The sequence below is a fragment of the Pteropus medius genome, unplaced genomic scaffold, assembly GCF_902729225.1.
Source record: "Pteropus medius unplaced genomic scaffold, Ma_sr-lr_union100, whole genome shotgun sequence".
In the NCBI taxonomy this organism is placed as follows: Eukaryota; Metazoa; Chordata; class Mammalia; order Chiroptera; family Pteropodidae; genus Pteropus; species Pteropus medius.
In genome coordinates this window covers 4,261,233-4,284,276 of record NW_024342470.1, presented here as the reverse complement: position 1 = coordinate 4,284,276, position 23,044 = coordinate 4,261,233, and the positions used below count along the sequence as shown (strand labels likewise).

At 40.0% G+C, this 23,044-nt stretch overlaps 1 protein-coding gene across 6 annotated transcripts in view; it reads right to left on the bottom strand.

Annotated features, from left to right (window-relative positions):
* Positions 1-635: 635 nt before the first annotated feature.
* MICAL2 (microtubule associated monooxygenase, calponin and LIM domain containing 2) overlaps positions 636-23,044 on the bottom strand; it is a 200,410-nt gene continuing 178,001 nt past the window's right edge. For 2 of the 6 annotated variants that reach the window (XM_039863626.1, XM_039863627.1), the window contains 3 exons: positions 9,614-9,716; positions 5,427-5,500; positions 1,452-2,370 (listed from right to left, as the gene is read on the bottom strand). In XM_039863626.1, the coding sequence (XP_039719560.1) occupies positions 2,186-2,370; positions 5,427-5,500; positions 9,614-9,716 (362 nt within the window). In that variant the 3' untranslated portion in view covers positions 1,452-2,185. Of the gene's footprint in view, positions 2,371-5,426; positions 5,501-9,613; positions 9,717-23,044 lie in introns of all 6 variants that reach the window. The other 4 variants (XM_039863625.1, XM_039863629.1, XM_039863630.1 and 1 more) reach the window with 3 other exon arrangements.

The following is a 23,044-nucleotide window of genomic DNA, read 5'->3' as shown; positions in this document are numbered from 1 at the left end:
CACTGCCCCAAACATCTGGGTTATTTGTATATTAAATAGCTTATATACCAATATCAGAGTGATAATAGGTCTTCTCCAAATTATAACACAGAAAAACAAGAATTATGAGGAAATCATGTTAGCAATTTTCACCAAATATACAGATAAATAAAAACAGATAAATAGCCATAAGTGGCAGTTTTCATAGCTAGATGATAAGGATGGAAGGATGGAAGGATGGAAGGATGGATGGATGGATGGATGGATGGATAGATGGATGGATGGATGATGACAGACGATGGACCTGATAGATAGATAGACAGATAGACAGATAGATAGATAGATAGGATAGATAGATAGATAGATAACAGATAGGCAGATGCCTGTACATATTTCCTAATAATAGAATTGTACACTAAAAGACCTAATTTTAAAAGGAAGGAAGAAGGGAAGGAAGCAAAGGAAGGAAGGAAGGAAGAAAGAAGGAAGGAAGGGGAGGGAGGAGGAGGAGGGAGGAGGAGGAGGAGGGAAGGAGTGTGGGGGAGGAGGGAAGAAAAAAAAGAAAAACAAAGAAAGAAAAAAGAAAGAGGAAAAGAAGGGGAAAAAACCTACAACCTTAGGAACTTGGTATATCATTGCAAGGTTGTGTTTTAATACCCCCCAAAACACTGGCTGACTTGGGAAATCCAGTTACACTTCTAATTTCCAGTTTGTCAGCTGGCCAGGCTGGTGTACGCTGACAGCATCTCAGATGGAAGTGGTTCGTGGGTCAATTTATATTGAGGAAAGTTAGGTCTCCGGTCAGATCCAACGATTGCAAAGCACCTTTTGTCCAATAACACATTTAAATGCTTGCAGAAATGAGAGAGGCCCAAGATACAACAAAGAGGTTCTTCAGTCTGCCTCTTGTCAATGTCAGCCTGAATCTTCAAAGAATCCCATTGAGGGAAAACAATAAAATACTTTATGACAACAGATTATCATTTGAAATCTTTTTGGTTCCATACGAAAACATCCAAACACCCAGGAATCTAATGTCAGTGTACACACTCCACCTTCCAGCTTTCTTTGCACATTGAAAGTGTCGTAAAAAATCCATGACCCAATTTGGGATTTCGTAAATGGGATCACTGCCCTCAGCTTCACCATGAAGTCAGAAGTGGTTCTGTCCTTGTCCTGTGGGGTTCCTGAGCAACTCCTGCAGAGCATCTCAGAGGCTCTTCTCTGTTTGGATCCAAAAAGGCCACCACTGGGACGTAACCCTTGCTTGGATCACTAGTGTGTTCATTTTTAGTAGCAGCACCGACCTCATCCATATTTTATCAACAAATGAGTTTCCCTTTTTGCCATTACCAACGATTATAAAACAGCACTTCAAAATTACTCATTTTCTAAAAACGCTTTTCAGGGCCATAAGGACAGTGCTCTGAGAATAAAAAGCTTTTCTAAATCAACAGTATTTGGTGAAAACTAACGATCCTTGTGGTATGAAGTTAAAGTTTTATTTCCTTTTTTTCTCTTTTTAATAAAATTAAGGCTCCAATGTTCTATTAAACTCTCATTGCTTATGTATATTATATTAAGGCTTATAAATACACCTGGTAAATTAAATTCACCCTGGATTGAATTAACACCTGCTATATGAGTTATTTGCTTTATGTAATCAGTAATCTCAAGGTTTCTCCTCTTTCTCTGGAAACACAATTTAAATATTAACCTAATCTTTAAACTGCTGCTGCTTCCTTCTGACATTTGGAAACCAGTCATCCATGTAAAAAAGGCAAATATGGATATATTAACGAAAAGGCAGCTTCTTTGAAATCTCAAGATGTGTAACTCAATGAATTGGGAAGATAGACGGTAAAAGCAGCAGGAAAGTTAATCTCTCTGTCACTTTCTAAGGAAAACAATGCTAGTCATCTGCCAAGGTCACATTCGATTGGAGAGACCTGCTAAAGTTGACTGCCAATTTCAAAAGCGTCTTTATATTTTCTTCATTATAATCTCTGGAAGGATCTGGAGCAGCTGTAGCAAATATGAGAGAATTTTAATTTTAAAAAACATATTGCAGTAGTGTATAACTTAAGTTGCAGGTATGACAAATCCTGCAAAAGGAACTAGGAGTGTGTGAGGAACTAGGAGTATGTGAGGTGTTGGCCATATCCCCTCCTTGACTTGCTTCAAGGGAGAGGGCCCCTGTGCCTGCTCACGTCCTGCTCAGCTGACAGCCCCTGGAGAACACGAAGCTTTCAAAGTGCTGGTCTTCAGCCTTTTCTTTTATGCGTTGCTCCTCTAAGGAATCCACAAGTTTGTCCCTCTGCTCAATCACTTGCATCATCTTGGTGAATATTTCTCTCTCCTCACTTAGATCTTTCTCATCTTTCTGGCTCTCTAAAGGAAAAAACAAAGCAATAACAATAACAAAAAAAAACACGTTGGTCCTCAGGTAAGATTTGGCCCCAAGAGAGGTCTTAGCCTGAGCATTCTTGATTGTTTTGGACTTGTTCTGCCCTTTAATTTCCACAGAGAAAATAAAGAAATGAATTGAACACCAGGGAACTGCCCTCGAAGCCACAGATTAGAAAAGTGGGTGCTTTGTGCTGCAATCAGCTCAGTTTCCATCTTGAGAATACACGTCAAGTGACAGGGGAGGACCCCTTTGTGAGAAAAAGAAGTTAATACCAGCCAAGCCCTACCAAGTTCTCCAACCTCCCCTCCCCTGCAAAAAGAAAAAAGAAAAAAAAAAAAAGAATAAAAGAAACCCACAAAATGTATCTGAGCTATAGCAAGAAAAGTTTCTAAGTAAGCTATCTGCACCGATGGCTTCTATTGCAACAATGAGAATCCTTTTTTTCATTTGCAGTTAATGACAAATTGTAGCCCTTTGGGTAGAGATCAGGCAGAAGCAGATCTCTGGCCAATAGGTAGATGCTTCCAGACTGTGAATATGCTTTCTGGTTTTGTCTTTCAGAGTAAGCTGCCTTCTTCCTGAATAGCTGGGAGCATCCAATTGCCTGGGGGAGGTAAGATTGTTATAAAAGCAAGGGCAGGAGTAAGAAACAGGTACTGTAGTAATGACTTTCTGACATTCAAAATAGAATTTTAAAGCCAGATTTAAGTCTTGTCAACCAGATTATTGCCTTGGGAGAGGACTTCATAAATTCCTTTAGTGCTTTCCATCTAACACACCGGGGCCTGGGCAGGGAGCCCAACACAGAGTAGAGAAGGTGCCACTGTCTGTCAAACAGGCTTAGCTCTGAGGTGGGGTCATATGACAACAGAGAAATAAAGAAGCACCATTCCCTTTGTACTTCATGTTTTATGGGAAGGCGAGAGCCCTGTCTGTGCTCCGGTCTCTCCATTCTGGGTCCTAGAAGCCCCCATGGCAGCAGAAAATGTCGTATCAGTTGATGGGAACACTGGGGACCCAAGGACTCTTGCCCTGTCCTTTGTTTGGAACTCTGGGAAGAAGCCAGCAGGAAGGGCGCTTTATGTATAAACAGGGGGCAGTGCTTTGTGGTTGGGCAGAGAAGTAGGGTGTGAATGTGGCTCCCCAGATCTTGATCTGCTGTGTGTGGCATGGGTAGAGCCTAGAAGTGTCCACTTGCCCCAGAGCTGCCAAAGGCAGCTGGCCAGTGGGCCTGCTGTGGGGTCGCCTTTGATGAAGAATGAAGTGGCCCCCCAGTGGACACTATACTGTAAAATGTCTAGCCAAGTTGAAGGGAGGACATGCTGAGGAAAGTCTGAGTAAGCCAGGGAACACCACCAGGCACCAAGCACATTGAGAGAATGGCAGGCTGTGGATCACACCAGCCACACACCTTCGCTGCAAATGCCAGCAGAGTGGCATCCTGATGACGGGAGACAACTGTGTGGGGACTCAACGAGTCAGCGCAACCCACACAGATTCCTAATGCCAAAAAGTCCCACAAACCTGCCTCTCCCCATTACCTGGCAGTCTTCTTAGGGACAAAAGCAGAAGGAAGGGGTGGCCATCTTCAAGACTGAACATTTTCATCCCAAAGAGACTACGCATTTCCTACAGGGACTGTTTAAATCATTGCATCAGACTAAGTTTACCAGAGAGGGATAAATAACATTCTTTTTCTTTCTTGCTAATTAATGGGATGAAGCTTTTGTGGAAGATGAGCTCAGGTACAGACAAAATGAAGAAGCTACTTTTTTTTTTTTGTATACTTGAGAGGAGTAAGAAAATGTATGACCATCACTCTTTAATAAGTTTTTTTTAGAAAAAAGAATTGAAGGTGGCTAATAAAGTCTTGGTGGTATTTATTTTACCAACCTGAAACAGAGCTAATTAAAAATTTTATCAGATGTATTAATCAGATACCAGTTATATACTATGGTTTGTTAATTTAGAAATATCCCAATTTTGGTGCTTGTTATTCAATAATTAACATAGAGAAATTTAAAAATTCCTCTCTGAATTTTGGCTTGTCATTGATGGACTAATCTGAGCCCTTTCCAACAAATATAAGATGATATACACCACTTTCCTCTGTCCTGTGTAGTGCAGCTCTATACAGATTTCATTAGAAAAAGAATTCTATTGCTATAAAGAAAGAGTCTACAAATCACTGCTATATGGGAAAGAACAAGAGCCCTTGAATCTATGGTTGAAGTTCTCAGACTTAGTTTTCTTATCTGTAAAATGGGGGTGACATATCTAAATAAAAATATTCATTATGATGACATCTAATATTTACTAAGTACTTGCCCCACAGATAGGTGCAAAGTTTGGTCCATGAGGTATAAAAAAATTATTTCACTTATTCTTTTAGACCTAGGTCTTAATATAAGAAAGCCATGCCTGGGTCTAGACCCACAAATACACAGGTGAAAAACAGCGTAAATATGCTTAGCTGGCTAGAGCCAGTGAATATGTAAGTCAGTATATCATGTCAGTCGAGTTTATTTCAATTTTCTGTCCTTCGTGGCGGAAACAGTTTTCTCACGTGTGATGCCCGGCCCGGCCCATGCTGAGAAGGACGTCTCCCTCACCATCACCTCTCCCAAAGCACCTGTGTCGTGGCCTTCATCGCACTGTGCTGTAACTGCTTGTCTGGGTGTTGGTCTCTGTAGTGAGACCACAGGGCAGAGTCGACCTTCTCTCTGTGCCAGGCCCACACTAGATTCTCCACAAATATTTGTTAAATGGATGGATAAGTGAATGAAATGTGAATTAATGACTTTGTTCCTTTGCCACTGGGATGGAGCAAGGTGCTGCCTTTATAGCCCAGGGAACAAAGCTAAATGGGGACTTGCTGGGCTGGCAGTGGTGGGCAGAAGGGAGGCTGGCTTGGTGCTTTTTTCTGACTCCGAGGCCGGAAGGACATTTCGCTCTGTGATTTGCAATGGTCTCTCTTCGACTATCTTTCTGGGGAAAAATGTCTTAACAAGGCCCCCAAACATATCACCATACTCACCTTCCTTGAGCATTTTTTCTCTTAATTTCTGCTCCAGTCTGCTTTGGTGATCTTCCAATTCTAGTTCTTGGGCCCTGGGGATGAGAAATGTTTAGACTTTGTAAATTCTAGAGGTTTGTGTAGACACATTGACAAATAAGCCCACTGACAGTAGCTACTGCATTCTTTTTTCCTTATTAAAACTGCGATCTTGAAATATCTCTAAACTAAAAGTTTTACTGCTGCTGGGGCCACTGAAGGTGCCAAGAAGGATTGCTGAGGCAGGCTGAACTCCAGAGATGATGGGGAGTAGCTGAAAGTTGTGATGTGACCTCAGCAGGCTTTTGGAAGGCCACTCAGGCCACTCTTTAGGGATAGATCATGAGAAAATGACTAGAATAATCTGGAAAATGAACAATGACAATTTGAAACTCCTCTCTCTTTTAGGGGCAACATCACTTTAAGTGTCACCTCTAACCACTCCCCAATCTCTGATTGTGGTGGACAAGAAAACAAAAAGGCAGAAACAGGAGTGTGACATTTTATCCAGGTGGAGGCACTAACACTCAGACAACTATCTGGTTGTAGGATAAATGGATAGAAGACTCAGTGATGCTTTCAGTCGTCAAGCCAGAGTGCTGGGGACTCAGTGTTTCCACTGACAAGAACAACAAAGTTGAGAAAAGAAGTTAGTTCTTGGTGAAGGTCAGTTAGGAACTTCTTGATCTTTCAATGCCTACAGATATCCCATGCATATCACAGTGTGTGAGCTCCCCAACACCAGGCCATGTGGTAACATGGGGTCCTCAAAGCTTTGGGAATGCAGCTCTGGAGTCCTTGGGAAAAAAGATGACTGCAAACAGAGGTGTCAGGGGTCAGAGGTGATAAGAAGTCAGGTGATTCCTAAAAGGGAGATTATAGAGAAAGAAAAGTTTTGAAGGCAGAAGTTTGGGAATGCTTACATTTAGAAGGTAAACCAAAGAGGTGGAGCCAGGGGAAAAGCAAGCAAAGGTTAGAAGGATAAAACAAGAAACGCAGCATCACAGAAACCAAGAGAGGAAAGTTTTGAGAGAGAAGAGAGAGGGCTACAGAAACACTGAAGAGCTGAGGGCTGAAAACTAGGTCTCCAGGTTTGACATGGTGGGGCCTTCCCTTCCAGCCCCACATGCTGCCGGCACGTGTATCTTCTATAGTGTCAGGATCGCTTTGCTATATCCTATTGTTGCTGTCATTATTTTTACTACTTCTACTACTGCTTGGGCCAAGGTCCCTGCCTTGTTCAATATCCTACCTTTTGTTATTGACACTGAACTTCTTTTGGCCCAGTGTGGTAGCCAATAGAGTTGAGGCACTTAGATTTCCCTTTAAGAGAGACCTTTCCGGGAGGAGTGTAGTGAGCTGACTGCTACTGCAGAAGCCGTTCAGTGTCATGCTGGAGCCCATGCCATCCCTGGGTGGGTCCCCGCCAATGACTGAGGAGAGCAGAGGTACTAGAGCTGAGCCATTCCTGCCCAACTTTGGACTCTTTGCTCTGGTGTGCCCACTGGCCTGGCTGAGACTTTCTCACGGCTGCACTGCCATCTGAGGCTCCTCGTGCCCAATTCTCCTTCCTTTTAGCCCTTTTACAGGTATCGGAGCTGCAGTGGGTTCAGAAGACATCCCTCTTACTCCTGCTGCCTTTCCCTTTCATCCTTCAAGCCTTTCCCTAACATATCTCTTATACTTCTAACTCTGTCTTGGCATTGGATTCCCAGAGAACCCAGATGGACATTTCTCTTGTTCATCTATCTTCAAACTAAAACCTGTCCTTTAACAGAGCTCCTCCCTGCCTTTGTCTAGCTCACATGCCTGAGTTCTCTTTGGCCTCTTTCAGAGAAGAAAGTTCCCTCTGCAGTAGTAACTGGGGAAGCCAGTCTCTGAGCAGCAGTAACACCAGCCAGCGCCTCCCTGACTCTCCCAGGGAGACCCTCTGCACTGACTGCTCCTTCTACAAACCTTCATGGAGCTCTTGCCATGTTTTCTCATTACTATCGTGCTATGTTGTTTATATGTCTGTCTGCCCTGAAACTATGAGATCCTAGAAGATGGGGCCTGTGGCCTTTTTCATCATTATTTCCACAGTACTCAGCACAGTTCCTGGCACATAGAATTTGTTTGATACATTTTTGTTGAATGAACTTGATAATTTGAACCTGATTCAAAGCAGATGGTATTGTTGTATAAAAAGGGCTTTGTAGTCAGGTGGACATGAACAAATTATTTAGTTTCTTTGAGTCTCAGCATGTGCATCAACTTCAAAAATAGTGATAGGAAAAAACAATTACTACAGACGACCCCCTCTTCCCCATTCCTGGCATTTTCTTCTATGTCAGTGGAGCTCAATGAGTATAACTCCTGGCCTCCTCCCCTAGTCTCCACTCTTACTCATTTTCACCCCAAGGGATGTAACCTTAGGAAGAATGGACTAGGTAAATTCAGCCCACACCCTTTCTCTCCTGGGATCAGCCTGTCTGCAGTAAACGTATTCTCGACTACTCTGAGCCTTGCCATATGTCTAGGATAAGATTTCTCAATCTTAACACTATTGATATTTTAGGCTGGATAATTTTTAGTTAGTCACGGGGAGAGGGTGTCTTGTGCATTGTAGAAGGTTTAGTAGCCCCCCTTAGCCTCTGCTTGCTAACTACCAGTAGTACCTGCTAGTTGTGACAACCAAAAATGTCTTCACATATTGCCAAATATCCCCCAGGTCAGGGGTGTGTGTGTATGTGTGTGTGTGTGTGTGTGTGTGTGTGTGTGTGTAGGCCACACACAAGACATGTAGGCAAAATAATCCCCAGTTGAGATTCACTGGTCTAGGGTAAAAGCCTTGCCCTTAAGAAGCAAGTGGGTCCATAACCTTTTGCGACTATATAGGTATGTCTAATTCTGGGGTTTGGTTAGTGTCATGGGTTGAATGGTGACCCCTAAAAGATATGTCCATGTCCTAAACCCTGGAACCTGTGAATGTGACCTTATTTGCAAAAGGGTCTTTGCGGATGTAATTAAGTTAAGGACCTTGAAATGAGAACATTCTGGATTATCTCAGTGGTCCCTAAACACAATGACAACTGTCCTTATAAAAGACAGAAGAGGAGAAGACACAGATACACAGAGAAGGCTGTGTAAAGACAGAGGCAGAGATTGGAGTGATGCAGCCACAAGCCAAGGGATGCCTGGAGCCACCAGAAGCAAGAAGAGGCAAGGAAGGATTCTCCCCTAGAGTCTGCAGAGGGAGCGCGGCCCTCCTGACATCTGAATCAGACTTCTGTCTTCCAGCACTGTGAGAGAATACATTTCTGTTGCTGTAAGGCACCCAGTTTGTGGTAATTTGTTATTCTAGCCCTATGAAAATAATATAGTTAGCAAGCCCACCTGGGCTCTTAAATTTAGCCACGCCATTACTGGTAATCGAGGTGATTTTTTTGATATTCCATCTATTGACCTGGTTGTCTTATTCCTTCCTGGTTCAGAACCCAGCCAGGGGAGAGGAATAGAATTTATGAGACCTCTTCAAAGACCGCCCCCCACCGCCCCCGCCCAAGTTACCTCTCAGGATTGGGATGAAAACGATATGAGACAGCATAAGCAAAGACACTCAGTAAGGAACTTCGTTGCTTTATATTAAATATTACTTTTATTTCCCTCCAGAATGGTGACTTTTTCAGAATGTGTTGAGACTCATCTCTACATTCTGATCCCCAAACCAGGCTGCTACCCCTCATTCAAAGAGGACAGTCCGACATATTTCAGTCCTTCAATCTCTTAAAGACACAAGGAAGTGCCCAGGCAGCTCTCACCAAGCCTTTCTTGTGGTTCACACTCAGAGGCCAGACATATGCTTCCATGTTGCAGGTGACTACAGGTCGGTGCCCCCGGTCTGGGTGACAGGAATGGACTGAAAATACTTTATCCAAATGCCCTCCAGCTTCAGACCCATTACCTTAAATCTATTTTAGCCAAAGGACTCCACAGAGAAAATACACAACTGAAAATTCTCTGTACTAATGCCAGCATGATATGCAAGACATCAAATATCAATTTGCGTCAATCACAATTCTGTATGCACAGGAGAAAAAATCCTGGGACTGCAACCTGGGAGGCTGAGCCACCCCACTCCCGCCCCCTCTGCCTTTAGGACTCACTGTTATCTGTGTTGCCTTACTTACATGATCAGTAGCTCTCGTTCATATCGCATTAATTTATTCTTCTCCAGAACCAGCTTAAACCATTCCTGCAAAAGCTGTGCTTCATCCTGTGTGCCTGAATCTGCTTAAGAAATCAACAGCAAATGGGTTAGATTGGCGTTTCTCTCCACATGATCAAACTGCTTTGGACTACTTTAGCAGACCATGTTTGTAGGGAAAAGGGCTCAGCGGGCGGCAGCCCCCTGACGGCCTGTTGATGCCGCAGGGTCATGGGCATGAGAAATAGAACCCACCTGTGCATGCTCCATGGGAGGTCCCCTTGGACATTCAGAGCACTAATACTTTAGTTCCAAGGTCATATACCCTTGATAATGTCCTGGCATAAATGACTCTTCTGCCTATTTGTATGTTCTCCGTAAACCTTCTGTTTGTGTATTACATCCTTCACTAAAGAAAATTCTCATAACCCTGCTGGCTACTAACTCCTCTTCCTTTTCCTTCCCCTAATCAAATGCCTACTGAGTGCCCAGGTGGGTTGTGGCTCTCTTTCGGGGCAGAGAAGCTCATACCACATTTGCTCATTAAAGAGTGACAAGTGGCATTTAGATTTTTTGCAAAAAGAAAAGGCAAATGATGGGGAAAATGTTATTAGCTTTGAGACTCATAGGAAGAAAGTTGTATCCATATATTCTTATAATTTAGATTATGACCTCTATTAAACAGAAGAATAACCATGAGAAAATTGGCACTCCTTTTAGATACTCAATGTTAGATGCTAAACGTATAGATATTAAAATGTTAAAAATCTGGGCATATTTGAGAAGTAGCAATATTGAGATGGCTTTCTAGTATTTCACCCTGAAATGAGAACAGTCTGTCTGTATTGCAAGTTTCACGGCCATTCTAGAAAGATATATACTGGAGGGTCCTGTAGGCAGAGGGGGAAACAATGCAGACAGAAGATATTTGTTACTTTGGGCAATTGTTTAATCTCTTGGAGCCTCTGCTTCTTCATTGGTTAAACTGGATAATAAGACACACAGGCAAAATAATAATAATGAGCTACTGTTTATTATGCAACTATTATGTGCCAGTCAGTGGGCTACATGCCTTACGTGCACCATCTCATTTAATCCTCACAACAAACTCTCAAGTAGGTTTCCTTATTATCACCACTTGATAGCTATAGAAACAGAGGTTTAAAAGGTTAATTTGCCCAAGTTCACAGTAAGTGGCAGAGCCAGGGTTTGAACTCAAGTGAGCCTTATCCTACACCCACACTTTTCACTACTTGTGTAGCATGCCCTCCTCTTTCTCCCTCCCTCCCTCCATTATCCTCCTCACAGGCATGTAAGGTAAATAATGCCTCTAGCACATTGTGTTACATATAGCAAGTCACCCATAGAAAAGAGTTCCCTTTTCTCCCTGTCTCCTTCACCACCTTTTTACTGGTAAGAAAAATGGGTCCAGAGAGATTTATATGCAATGCCCCAAGTTATATATTTAGTTAATGTGCAAACAATGCTACAGTGCAGGTCTTAACTTATGGTGAATTCATTCATTTGTCATTTATTCATTCAACAACGCCTATTTACAAAATAGGTGTTGCATACTGCCTTAGGTACTGGGGGTACAGTAATAGATAGTGCTACATATCACAAGAAATTTGGAGATAGTAAAGCACAGGACCTGCTGAAAGGGTATTTATTGTTAGGTAATCTTTTGGATCAGATGGACCCAGAGAAATAGAATAAAACAGAACATTAGAAAACAGTCACCACAACAAAGCAGCAAAATAAGACTGTGGAAATACAAAGAAGGGAGGGCTTTCCTGGTCATGGCATGAGATTGAGCTTCCTGAAGCAGGTGGTGTTTGAACTGGGATGTTGAAGAATGGAGAACACTTTGAGAAGAAATAGTGATGGGAGAGGACTTTTTCCAGAAGAGGGAACAATATGAGCAAAGGCAAGGGGATGGGCCAGAGACAGAGATGGTAGAGACAGAGATGGTTAAGGGCTAAGGAGGTACGGAGGGGTGGGAGTGTGTGACGATCTCATTGTAGAGGCCCTTGAACATCATGCTCGGGCTCACGTACTTTATGCTATAGAACACAAAGGGACGCTTTGTATTCTATAGAACGTGAAGGGTTGAGTAGGAGAATGATATATAGAGTTTACACAGGAAGGATTAAAGTGGGGAGAGAGGAGGGAGGGAAATAAGATGTTATTCTTTCTTAGGTTTCTTGATTGACTGAATGAATGAATGAATGAGTGAACAAACTTATAAACATGTTGAGTACCAATGTCTCTGTGGTGCTGAGGGATGAGAGTAAATAAGCATTAGTTCCAGCTCTTCAGGAAACTAGGAACTTGCAGTCCAGTGAGAGAAACCAACACTATATGGCCAAATGGAATACAATGCCCCTCTGTGCTATGCAACACAGAAAGGAAACAACAAATCTTGGGTGGAGGCAGTGTGAAAAAAGCCTCAGAAAGGAGACTGAGTGAGTCAAAACAGATGAGCAAGAGTTTTCTAGAGAGAGGAGGTGAAGAACAAGGCATTCTAGGGCATTAGTTTTTTAATAAAAGAATGAAGTATATTGATTAGAGATCATATATAACATAGATGTTAAGAGCATAAAATTTAAACTCAGATCTGGAATCAAACTTCCATTCTTCCACGTGCCACCATGCGGGCCTGAGTACTTAGCCTTCCTGAGTCTCAGTCTCTTCACTTTCATGAAGATGCCGTGGGACTGTTCACACAAAGACCTTAACCCAGCCCTGGCACATAGTATAAGCTCAATAAATGGTAATGGTCATAATTCAAATTATAAAACATACATGGTGGAAGAACCCTTAGGGGCCATCTGTTACAGCCATGGAGGCACACAGCCTCCCACTCCTTCCACTGATGGCAGAATTCCCTGCTGTCCGAGAAGCTCACTGCAGGGTTGTGAACTCTAAGTATTAGACACTTCTTTCTATTCGTCTTTGATGGGCTAGCTGCTAGGCAGAGTCCAGTTTTGTCCTCTAGAGGAAAGTAGAGAACACATACTACATATTTGACACAAAAGATATTCAGACATTTCAAGACAGGTCTCATGAACTACTGAACTGTTCTTTTTTCAGAGTCAGCACCTCCGGGTCATCTATTATTTTGTCATAAAAGGGCTGCCCACCTCTGCTTGCCCTCTAAGTTTCCAGGATGCTTCTTAAAGAAAATGCAGAATCAAAATATCCACAGCCTAGAGTAGAGAGACTCTCTTGAAGCTTTCTGTGCCCTAGGATTGCAGAAGTCTCTTTAGCAGCCATGTCTCCAATGGGCTGTTACTAACTTGCAAACGAATCTCATCTTCCCACACAAGTGATGGTGAAGTCTGATGACTTCATGTTCTATTTATGCAACTGACCTTTTTCTTAACCTAATTCAAGGCTTTATATGAATCTTCTTGTTTATTTAGTTCCATCAAGGGGAAATCTTTTGAATATTTTATCCATCTGACACATTTCTCCTAGATTTGAGATTTCTGCAAAATTGATAAATGGGCATGTTGTACCTTGATGCAATATTGAAAAACAAAATTTCAGATGAACCTAAGAACAGAGCCTTCTGGCCCATTAGAGACCTTCCTCACCCTTTGGGTGACACTGTTCTAGAGACTCTAGCCCACATTTCTATGTCTTATCCATTAGATCATTATAGGAAACTTTAGTAACAAAATAATTTCCTGAAATAAAGTTTCACAAATGTCTGCCATGTCCACTGGCACTGTAAACTTCACAGCTCCACCCAGAAAAAAAAAATGACATTTGTTTTTCACAGCTTCTCAGTAAATACCAGTGGTTCCTTAGTAATCTCTAAGTGTCTTTGTAAATGTTCACAATTTCTTTAATAATCCTTTCTAGAATTTTGACAAAGATCAGAATTCATGTATCTTTCTCATGTGAAAAGTAGAAAATGTATTCATCTCTAGTCTTTAGGCTCTGGAATTCTACATGGGTTTTCAAATACTGAGGTTATTTCAACACCAGGGGATTAATTCAGTTTATTTGACAAATTCTGACAGTAATGTCACATCCAAGACACTACTCGATGTATGTATCATCTTTCACCTGAGCTTAGAATCCTGAATTCATGCTCTCCCGTTTTTCTTCTGGATAGTTGTTTAATATCTCTAGATTGAGGACCATTTGCCTTGAGAAAGAAAACAGAAAAGCTGAGAGTTGAAAATCCTGCTTTTCTCCATCACGTAACATGATACCATCTGCTTCAGCACAGGGCTTATCCTTTCCTTGTTCCCAGTCCAAAAGAAACAGCACTATTTTGCTGTCTTCAGAGTATTTTTGTTGTTTTTCAGATTCAGCCTCTTTGCTGCATTATACCCACAGGGTCCAGCCAGACTTTTATCCTGGATTACATGTCCTTTTTCAATCTTTCTTATGTGTACTTCTAATCTATCAGCAAGTTCCCCGTGTAGTCACACTGACAGGTTGAATTGAATTAATTTTCCTTTACAATGGAATAATTTGCAATTTTATAGCCTATAGTTCATTTTTTCAGAGTCTTCCTTTCCTCAGTAGTCAAAATCCCTTTTGGGGATCTTTGAACATGGACTCCCAGGAAATCTGCCTTCCCAAAGCATTGGGTACAGGTGACTGTGCCCAGGCTTGCCTTGCTCTCAATGCCAGTAGTGCACTGAGACTTTGCTCCACGATTTTCCTTAACTCACTACCATCCATCAGATAGCTTCCTTATAGGTCCTGATGAAGCCTAGACCAGTGTCACCTCTCACTGTAGATGCAGTAGAGTGGAGTGGCAGAGGGCCTGGGCTCTGAGGTCAAACTGACCTGGCTCATCCAGTTATGAATGTGTCAGGTAGGTAACTTCACATCTCTCTGCTTCGGTTTCTTCCTGTGAAGAATGGGGATGATGATAGTACCTGCCTCATAATTGGTTATGAGGATTAATGGAGATGATGCATGTAAAATGCTTACTATAGTGCTTGGCACATAGTAAATGTTCAGTAAACTGTACCGTTATTACTATCTTGTTTCTTCCAGTGTCTAGTTCTATATAGTTCCATGTGGATTACTTTCTGTTCATCTTTAAAACTCTGGAGTATAATCCTTGACTTGATTACACATGCCTAAAGTTTATCTTGTAACTTCACTTGAGGTTAATAAAAACTCTTAAACAATTTTCTTTTCTTTTCTTTTCTTTTTTTTCTTTTTTCTTTTTTTGCCCCATGTAAATGAAAAGGTCCTTGGCTGGCTGGATCATCAGCACCTGCTTGGGAAGAGCCGAATATGCTGTGCCTACATGGATTGTTGGCTCAGCCATGTCTCCATCTGGTTCTGTGGCTGCTGTTGAATTGAAAGCCCTTCCAGGGCAGAGATGTGACTCCTACATCTGGGAACCAGAATGGTCAAATGGTGCAGCCAGAAGGCCAGCAGCCCCAGGCTGTGACTACAATAGCTCAGTTACCTAACCCTTACTGCCACCCCTGCTTGAGTCCACCATCCACTGGTTCTTTATTAGCTTCTGTGTCCTCATATCGTGCTTTTTCTTAGACAAAATACAAGGTTTCCACTTGCTCAGGTGAAGCAAAGTAATCAAAACTCAACACGAAACAACTTTTTATTAATGAAATTATTTAAATTGACTGTTTTTCTCTAAATGAACTTCCAAAGATATGAAGCAAATTTGGTTGCTCCCTACTGAAATTCTTCAATAATTCCCCACAGTCAAGTTCAAATCACGTAGCCCGACAACACTTAGTCCTTGCTTACATTAGAGCGACTAACACTTAATGGGCAATAACTCTTTTCCCAATGAATAATAACAGAATAAATGAACAATCTATTCTTCAAAGTCATGGCTTTTTAACCTTTTTGTTGCTGTTGTTGGTAATGCTGAATACTTCTCTGATTATGTATTGGTGTGTGGTTTTCCAAGTTGGGTCTTGTTTTGCTGTCTGGTTTTCAACTATCTAATTTGTTAGATGTGATTCCCTACCTCCTTAGAGTCTGTAAGAAGTCCTAATTTGGTGTTTGTTACAATTTTGTCAATACTCTCAAAGTCTTCATTGATGATCTGGGGCATAAAAGGTCATGAGAGTAATTGCAGTCAGAACCTTTGGTACATGGTGCAGGGCACCTCCCCTCGACTGGCTGCGTTTCAGCCCCTGTCTCTTATTTCCTGGCCTGAGGTCAGCTCTTAACTCCTGTGTTTATCCATAGGCATATTTCATTTAAATCTCTAGCCAGGCCTTCTGTACCCAGCGCTCTGGGTATATTGACCTCTCTCAGGCACCTTACATATGATGGTGATAATCCAGAAAGCTGTACTGTGGGCCTGGCCTGATTCAGTCTTGGCAAAGCCAGGATGCTGGAAGGCAGCTTGCAATTCCATTCAGGGAGCCAGAGGCTATAGCTGAAAAATAAAATGTCTAGTCCTTCTTTTGTAAATACTTTTTTGTTTTGTTTTGCTTTTAACTACATATCTATTTGTTATAAAGTTTTTCTTGCTTTTGAATTTCATTGAAATATCATACTGTATGTAGTTTTCTAAAACTTGTTTTAAATTTCATATTATGTTTCTAAAATGCAGCCATGTTGCCATTCATTTTCACTGCTGGGTATATAATATTCAGTTGTATATAACACAGTTAATTAAACAATAGTTTATCCATTTTCCTGTTAAGGGATATCTAGTTGTTCTTAGTGTTTTGTTATGAATGATGCTGCTGAGAACATTCTTGTATATGTCTTCTGGTCCAGGTGGGCAAAAGTTTCTCTGGATTATACACTGAGGAATAAAATTGTGGAGTAGTAGGGTAACAAATGTTCAAGCATGAAGCCAAATTGTTTTCCAAAGAGTTGTGACTCTTTACACTCCCACTAACACCAAATAAGAGCCTCTCTTTTTCCTTATCCCTGCAAAATACTTAGTATTATCACATTTTATAAGTTTTGATAATTTAAATAGTTTCTCATTGCAGTCTTAATTTACACTTTCCTAATTACTAATGAATATTTTACTGTGAAATGTGTATTTATATCATTTGCCTATTCTTATATTGAGTTCTTGTCTATTTCTTATTGATTTGTAGGAGTTCTTTACATATTCTAGAACACTGACTCTTTTTTGGTTATATTTGTTGTCAATATTTTTTCTGAATTAGTGGTTTATCTTTTCTTGACAGTGTTATAGACTACCAACTTGAGGTCAACAGATTCTTAACTTTTCAGCTTCATTTTTTATATTAAAGCTTTTAAATCTTTGTGAAACTGATTTCTTTGTATGGTGTAGGGTAAGGCTGAATTTTTCTTTTTTTGGGGTATAGAAAACCGATTGTCCCAGAATCACTGATTTCCCGTGATCTATAATGCTACAGCAGGCTTACATCAGGTTTTCAAATATGTAAGATTATATTTAGGTCTTTTGGTGGACTTCAGTAAAGTATTAAAATTGACTTCATAAAGGTCGTGCACACTTTTCATTAGATTTACTCCCAGGCACCTTATGTTCTTAATGTTAATGATATATCTTTTTTAAAATTTCATTTTCTAACTGCTTGATACTAAGATATAGAAATGCAATTTCTTTTTAAATTTTGATCTTATAGCCAATCACCATCATATAGGCTCTTCTTATTTTTAATAATTTGTTTGTATATTCTTTGGGTTTTCCATGTGGATAATTCTATCATCTGAAAAAAAAACCCAAAAAATTTGTTTCTTCCTTTCCAAGCCTTATGCCATTTTTTCCTTGTCTTAATACATTGGCTATGGGCTCCAGGACAATGTTGAATAGAGGAGGTGATGGTAGGCATCCTTCTCTGATTATTGATCTTTAAAGAAATGCTTCTAATATATTTTACTATTCAACAGTGATGCATGCTGCAGGGTTTTAGAAGATATTCTTCAAATTAAGAACATTCTATCTTCTTCTATTCCATTTTTGATAAAAGTTTTTATCCCAAATGAGTATTGAATTTTGTCAAATAATATATTTTTCTTCTATTAAAAAATCACATGGTTTTCCTCTTTAATTTGTTAATATGGTGACTGTTGAATTACCCTTAGATTGCCAAATTTTGAAATTAGATCACATGTTCATTATATTATTTTATCTTTTTGTATCTTTGCTATACTGGGTTTATATCTGCCCTTTTTATTCCTAATTTATTTTTGTCTTCTATCTTATTTTTAAAAATCAATTTAAGAGATTGCCTTTAGTCTTATTAGTCTTTTTAAAGAACCAACATTTCGCTTGCTTGATTCTCTCTATTTTATCTTTATTCTCAATATCATTCACTTCTGCTCATATATTTATTATTCTTTCATTAGATTTATTTTGTTTTCCTTTTTCTAAATTAAATTGGACACTTAGTTCATTAATTTTCAGCTTTTCTTCTTTTCTAATAAAAGTACTTAAGGCGATACCCCTAAGCACCACAGTCACTACATCCCATACCCCTAAGCACCACATTTACTGTTTTCTTTTTCATATTTAGTATATTTAAATTTCCAAGTATTTATTTTTGATTCGTGAAAAATGTATATTTTTACTTTCTAAATGCCAAGTATCTTTGAATATTGCTCAGTTAATTATATTGTAGTATAGAATGGGGTCCGTATAATAGAGTCTCTGAGATATACTTTGTGAACTAATATGGTCAATTTTTATAAATCACTACATGAAATAGAGAAGAATATACATTTTCTAATTTGGGGGAGCAGGGTTTCTAAGTGTCCAGCAAATTGAGGATATTAGTTGCATTGTTCAAATTTATACTAATGTTTTGTCTGCTTGACTATCATTACTTGAGAGATGGACTAAATTTTCCTGCCTTGATAATAGAAATTTCTCTCTGTGGTTTTATCTTATTTTGAGCCTATTATAGTCAATACACACACATTTAAAACTCTCATATCTTCTTGGGGAGTGGATCATTTAAAAATTTTGTGGTGACCCTGTTTATTCCTAATTATGGTTTTGGTATTAAAAGCGATTTCACTGCTTTTAATATAATTACCCCAGCTTTATTTAGTTAGTATATATTTCGCTATCCTTTTACTTTAAAACTTTCTGTGTATTTATGTTTTATACGTGTCTGCTAAACAGCTTGTAATTGGGTGTTGTTTTGGTCATTAACTGTCACTACTATTACTGAGATATAGGCTTGTTTCTTCTACCTTTGTGCTATCTTTGAATCTTTGTTTTTTTCTATGCTTTATTTCTATTTAGAATTGAGTTGGGGTTTTTGTCTTATTGTTTTCTTCTTATTCCTTCTCCCTCTGCTTCCCCCAACTGATTTGGAAGTTATACATTTTATTTATATTCTTGTAGTGATTACACTTAAACTTAAATAGGTATTTTTAATATCTTAGCAAAGTCTAAATTAATCAACACTTTAGCCTCTTTTTAAACAATATAAGGACCTTGGAATACTTCTAATCACTCAACTCCCAACAACTAACCTCTATTTTAAGTATAACGTATCTTTCTTAGTACATCATAGCAGGAAGGTCATGATGTTAAGTTTGATTATGGTTATGCTGGGTTCAGGTTAGGGTGGTATTGCCTCTTCACTTTTACATTGTTTTTCTCCTTGATCATTTTTGTATGCATTTTCCTATTTCTATGAGGTCGGAGTTCTTTTCTGACCATATCCCTCTGTATTATGTGGTGAAATTATAATTTCTGTGCTTCCAGTTTTATGGCCACCCTGTATTCAGACAATCAGTCTCCTCTAGGACCACAGAAGGATCTCAGCCCTTCCTCTGCCCTGATGACCTTTCAGAGCACAGCAATCAGCCACCTGTAATGACTGACGAGCCTTGAACTGACTGCTTTGCAGTACAGGTATGAAACAAATCATTGTGAAAGGTTACCTAAAAGATGTCCATTCCCTGAAATTTGTCCCCAAATTATGGCAGGCTGTCAGAGAAGTACGCCTCAGAATCAGTATTTTTTTCCCATTGTTGAACTTCTTTCATCAAAAAAAAATTTTTTTTGGTGGGGTTAACATGAGTCTACACTGAGATCCTAATATGGACCAAGCCTGTGAAATTTATCTATTTTATGTATTTTAGAAACTAGTGTAAATATCTTCTAGGGAGTATCATTATACATGAATGTGAACGAATGGACAAATAAATAAATGCAATCTGAGAAATCGCTGACCATCTAGCCGTATTTTATAATAATAGGGGTACGAAAAAAGAAAAGAAATTAATCTTTTTGAACATCTATTACATGCTAGCCAATTTTTAAGGTGCTTTACTAACATTATTTCATTTAGTCTTGTTTTTATACCATCCCTCTAAGGTTGGTATTATTAGTCCATTTTATAGGTGAGAAAGTTTAGCACGAGGTAACTTCTGTATAATGACCACATTGGAATTCAAACTCAAAAGTATGTGACTTTAAGTGAATCACAGAGTTGTGGCAAACCAACCCAAGTTCCTTGCTTGCTTAGCTATCAGTTTTGGAGTCTTGTTACTCCCGGCCATTCTCTATGAATGGCATGAGGATTCAAACTCAGGAGCATCTGACTCTAATATCTGTGTTCTTTTCAAGACACCTCACTGTTACATTATCCAGGAAATTATTATTCCTTCTGTTCCTCAGCAGCAGTCAAGATAAAAACCACAGAGTGTAAGCCAAACTACTTCCCTCTTCCTGACTAGCTTTTCATTGCAGTTTCTCTGGTCATAATATGTACTCCTGCTGCCACCTCCTGGCAGCCTCATGTATTCTGATTTTTCTTTGTAAATCCTTCCATGTTTATGAAGCAGAAGCCATCTGGTTCTTTAAAAAAAAAAAAAAAAGCTCAATGCAGACAACCATCTGGTAAAGCTTCCCTGAAGCCTTTAAAGTTATAAGGGAGAAGGGAGGAATAATTCCCACACACCTCCCCGGGGGATAAATCCTTCCTTCTTCAAAATCGCTCTCAGTTTTCATCAGATTTTACCTGTCTCCAGGTATCGAAAGAAAGCACAAATTCTGTTATGCAGGCTATCTAAATTTGAATGGTGGTCTTTTGCTAAGTTGGGGTATTCCATGGCCCCGGTACATAATACTGAGCACAACGTTGACATCCGAGAAACCAGTAAGTAACAGGGCCGTGACCAAGAAGAGTCTAAGTAGCTGGCCAAGCTCGGGTTGGCCTCCTTACAGAAGGTGAGGCCCAGGGCAATCAGGTCACTGCATATGCTACTCCTTTACTCTGGGCAGCCAGGACCACCAGGGGAATCCATTCCTTTGTCAAGGACATCCATGCATAGTGTGCACATGCATGCGCGTGCACACACACACGCACATTGCAGAACATAATGACTTGTCTTCTGGGGTGGATTGGTGGATTTTTCTTTGTTTCCTTTTCCTTGACAAAATGGGGGAAAAACCCTTCCCGGGGGCGGGGAAGCTTATTTCTGACTGTTGGGAAAAAAGAAAGCAGGAATTGTTGTCACGACAATTAGGAGCTCATCAAAGCCTCATTTTGCTCATCAGCCATCATTGCCCTCCGTCCCGCACCCCCGCATGTTCCTCTAATTCAATGCCTGCCTAATGAATAACTCCTAGGAACAAAAGACCCTTTCAGGCTGGCGCACATAATTATTAGAGGAGACTTGCATAACTGTCGCAGACTACTCATGTTTTCAGGCCTGTCTCTAAATTTGGTTATTCACAACCTTTATAACTCAGTATTATTGCCTAACTGTGATCATTTTCTAATTATCCTAATAATACCCATTAAATAATTCCCATTAAATTACTTGAGCCAGAACAGCACAGGCCAGCTCAAATACAACTTAACCTAATAAACATTGGTCATTCATTAAGCACCAGGGCAATCTCTTAAAGGGGCTGAATAGAATATTAAACTGTAAAGGAGTATTATTATTGCACAAATGTTATTACAAGTTAGAGTGTATTAATTTTGATGCCTGGTTTACAGATCTTCCATTTGGTTTCCTTTGGGGCCTCTCTCCATGACTTCACTCTTTCAGTCTTCAGCCCCTGGTTGATGTGCCTCTGTCACCCACACAAGGACAATCAAGGAGGAAAAGACCCATAAACTCAACAGGGGAATTAAATTACCAAGGGCATAAAGAGAATGAATGGAATCCATCTTCTGGCCAGGTTAGCACACCTCTGAAAATGCCACAAGCTGCCCAGGTTTCTTTAGCGGATAACTCAAAATAGCCTTTCTTTACATTTGGGGTGAGGGAGATTTTCAGAAGCTTTAAAAATTTAGTTTACAGAATTTAAATCTCGAGCACTAAAGATTAGAGAATCAATTCTTTAAAAGTGTGTGTATGTGCATATTTAGTAATATTTTGTAAAGTAATATCAGGTAGCATTTATTGAGTGCCTACTATGTGACAGACACTATGAGAGACACTTTTCCTACCAATACTCTTCTCAAAATGACCTGGTAACGTGGAGATTATTAGCTCCATTTTTCAGATATGGAACCTGGGGCTAGTGAGGTTAAATGATTTTCCTAGGAGCACACAGCCTAAATGCAATGGAACAGCATTTGAACCCAGCACTCTTCGATGCCTATAATACTACTTGCTCCCCACTATGCCATGCTGCCTCTCCAGCAAAATAAAACATGCCCTAGTTTTACCGGTTTATCCTTGTTATTTCTAAGGCTCTCACTGAAATCAGTGGATTTTAAAGAAAAGTGCCAGAGCTTTCTTGATTGAGAATATGACCAAATATCAAGGAAGGGCAGTTGACTGTGCTAAAGGTCTCAAAAGCAGTTGTAAAGCCAGTCAGTGACTCTCACTCCACGCAGCAAGAAATAGCTATCATTTCTGTAATAAAGCCTACTTCTGATGAGTAGATTTTGGTTTTCTTTGCACGGAAATGCAGTGTATTTTAGTAAGAAAAAAAAAACAAAAGTTATTAATCGTCTATCTAACAGGCAGTATACGAAGGCTTTCACATAAACTGTTATAGCCAATCCTCACCACAAATCCAAGAAACAGATATAATTATCACTCTTACTTTACAAACAAGGAAACTGAGGCACATAGGGGTAAAGTCAGACCCCAACATTTCCCTGATATTCAGAGACAAATTAACCATACAGCTGATAAAGCTGAAACCACAGAACCCCTCACTTGGATGGGCCCTTCCTTGCAAGGCTCTGGGAGCAGTCCTCACAGTTTCGAGGACATGACTTTGTATGAGCTTCAGGCCTCACAAAATCTGAGTTTGCCCCTGCTAGCGTCATCATTCTCGAATAACTAAACTTTTAAGAGAATTGAAATCCTAACCCTTCACTATGTGTTTAACAAGTAACACATTATTTTCACGGTTGTACAGACAGATACGTGTTTTTGGTATTTGGTTTTTCACACTTTAGATCCAAAATACAGAATGCTAAAGACATCATCACATCACACAGCTAAAGAGACAACACTC